Below are 3,037 nucleotides of genomic sequence, written 5' to 3'. Positions count from 1 at the left end.
GCTCTGCCTCTGTATCTATTTTTGTTCATAAGTTTATAATGGACTTTATTATCCATAAATGAGTGAGATCATGTGGTATTTTTCCTTCATTGACTGGCTTATTTCACTTAGCATAATGCTCTCCAGTTCCATCCATGCTGTTGCAAATTATGCCACAATTTTTTTTATTGGGGTTTTCTGTGTACACAATATAAACACTCTGACCAAATACCATAAACCTAAATGGTAATCAACTCACCAAAGAATAATTAATATAGAATTGGGCTTTATACTTTTACTTTAATTTTAGTGGCAAAGAATTCAATTTAGTTATATGACTTTAGGTAAATATACATAATCAGAAATAGATTTTTGAAGACTATAAAATTTATCATTGTTCTCTATCCTTAAAATAGAAACTATCCTTAAAATTGTATAACTGTCCTTTCTGTTTGTTTATTAAGCAATTCTATTCTTTGATTTTATGACTTTTATGTAAATATATGCAACAATATTTCTATTCTTAAGAGTATAAACTTCCATAGGGAAATAGATAGGAATCACTAAGCAAAGCAACAAGCAGAGTATCCCCTACGAAGATCTGTTTAATAAATGGTGATAATGAACAAAGAATAGTAAGGAGAAAAGCATCAGAAAAAATATGGGAAAAAAAACAAACAGAGGTAAAATAGAGGAGGAAGGATATTAACGGGAAGAAATGAAAAAAAGAGAGAAAAAAAGAGGAAAGGGTAGAGGAAGAAATGTTGTAGTAAAGTTTTTAAGGAAAAATGAAATACCTGATCATTTTCACCTGGATATTTTAAATTCTTGAACTTTTTCCAACAAATTTTATGAAAATAGACACAGCAACTTTTACTGCACATTAATTGAAAAAATCCCTGGAAAAGAATGAAAATAAGTTGTTGATCTGGAAATAGAATATCATATATAAATAGAAATATCACTTTAAGTCACTTTTAACTTCACAAGTTTTTTTGTCCTTTTCAGTGTGTCCTCCCTGGAACTATAGTTATGCTTCCTTTAGGGGATAGATTGCTTGGATGACAAAAATCTAAATTTTGTGGCCAGGACTTCCTGCTGCTACATGGTATGTATGTGATTGGAACGCTATTACCTCCCTGGGAAACCATAACCATACCACCATGTCACCTACACCAAGACTGAACTTGCCCATCATAAGCACTGTTCTTCACCAGGTCTACTTCCCTAATTCCTAACTTACCCTAATGAATAGATCTTGGCTTTTTCTTCCTCCCTACTTACCCCATTTGCTATACACATCATGTCATTCTTTTTTTTCCCCCATTATAATAGCCATCTTTATTTAAAAAAAAACATAAAATGTATTCTTTTGGTCTTTCTGAGTTTTCCTTTTTACAAAAACAAAAACACACATTAAAAGCATTCTCAACTGTCATTCTCACAAACAGATGTTTTTTAGGCAGCCCTCCCTGCTACATGCTTCATTCTGGATGCCCATGCCTTTCAATTGAGATTTCCATTATTTCATAGAAGTGGTATTAGATTTGCACTGATAATCACATCTCATTTTATCTTGTGATTTCCCAGTCTTATTCTGCCATATCTACTGGGAACCAGACTTGAAGTACTTTGATTGTTGAATTTCTTCAAATTAAGGCTGGTTATAATTTTTTCTCCTTCAAGGCCCAGAGCAAAAATAATGATCACTTACTTGGTAACATAAATCTTGAGGAGTGACAATCTTTCTCCTTAGTAAAATAAATTTTAGATAAATGAAAATAAAATAACATTTCTAACTATAAAGAATATTTTAGATAGTTTCTACTCTATGATAGCAGAAATATTAATTATAACTTCAGAGACATGTGACTGTTACAAAACCCTTAGCAAAACCAATTCATTCTTTTATTGACTCACAGGGTATAAATTAATTCCAGGTCATTAAAATTCTAAATTCGCCAAAACCGGTTTGGCTCGGTGGATAGAGCGTCAGCCTGCGGACTGAAAGGTCCCAGGTTCAATTCCGGTCAAGGGCATGTACCTGGGTTGAGGGCACATCCCCAGTAGGAGATGTGCAGGAGGAGGCTGATCGATGTTTCTCTCTCATCGATGTTTCTAACTCTCTTTCTCTCTCCCTTCCTCTCTGTAAAAAATCAATAAAAAATATATTTTAAAAAAAAAGAAAGAAAAAATATTCTAAATTCTTAGAGATACTCAAACAATTTCTCAACTGCATTATCACTGTTATTAAAATAAGTATTCTTTTGAAATACTATTTTGATGCATAATACAATAATTTTTATCTAAGTTTATTTTTTAAATATTCAGTTAACTGATAATTATAGTACCTTATAATTGGTGTTCCTTAAAATGTCAGCTTCACAAGATCGTTCACAATCTAGATAACTGCAAATGGACTGCTTCATTATATTACTTTCAGTTGTCTTGATAAAATTATTGAGAAGATCCTAGATTTTAAAAATAAAAATAATCTCATCAATTAGTAATGACTACATCACTTCCAATATTTTACTATACATAATTTTAAGTAATTTAAGTCATATACTTTTTTTAATGTATTTGTATGTATTTTTTTTTAAGTAACAGAATGTATTTTCCTCATTCAAAGTAAACAATAGATAGGAAGGTGCTAAAATAGAAATACTGAATTTCTTACTGAGTGTAAACATGGAGAAAGGAAAAAAGTGTGCATAAAATTCACTAAAAATGTTAGGATAATAAAGGAAAATATTTTAAAGGGAAGAGGGAAAAGAAAAATAACCAAAACCAAGTAGGGATTCTTTAGATAAGTACAGAAGTTAATTTTTTTTAATGTATAAAATTATTACTTTATTAGGTCAGATTTAAAAGTCATATAGTTATCCTGACAAATGCAAAAAATTGTCTGCTTATTCTATTGATTACTAAGACAGGTATCCTATCTAATAAAAGAGAAACATGGTAATTAGCCATACATCCGCTACCCTTCCCATTGGCTAATCAGGGCGATATGCAAATTAACTGCCAGCCAAGATGGCGGCCGGTAGCCATGCAC

General features: G+C 31.3%; 1 protein-coding gene across 9 annotated transcripts in view; it reads right to left on the bottom strand.

Annotated features, from left to right (window-relative positions):
- DZIP3 (DAZ interacting zinc finger protein 3) overlaps window positions 1-3,037 on the bottom strand; it is a 131,056-nt gene that overhangs the window by 81,481 nt on the left and 46,538 nt on the right. For all 9 annotated transcript variants that reach the window (XM_014540846.1, XM_005856986.2, XM_014540850.1 and 6 more), the window contains 2 exons: window positions 2,331-2,450; window positions 777-878 (listed from right to left, as the gene is read on the bottom strand). In XM_014540846.1, coding sequence (XP_014396332.1) covers window positions 777-878; window positions 2,331-2,450 — 222 coding nt within the window. The remainder of the gene's footprint in view (window positions 1-776; window positions 879-2,330; window positions 2,451-3,037) is intronic.

This window comes from Myotis brandtii, unplaced genomic scaffold (assembly GCF_000412655.1).
Source record: "Myotis brandtii unplaced genomic scaffold, ASM41265v1 scaffold106, whole genome shotgun sequence".
NCBI lineage: Eukaryota > Metazoa > Chordata > Mammalia > Chiroptera > Vespertilionidae > Myotis > Myotis brandtii.
This window is presented reverse-complemented; position numbering and strand designations above follow the sequence as displayed.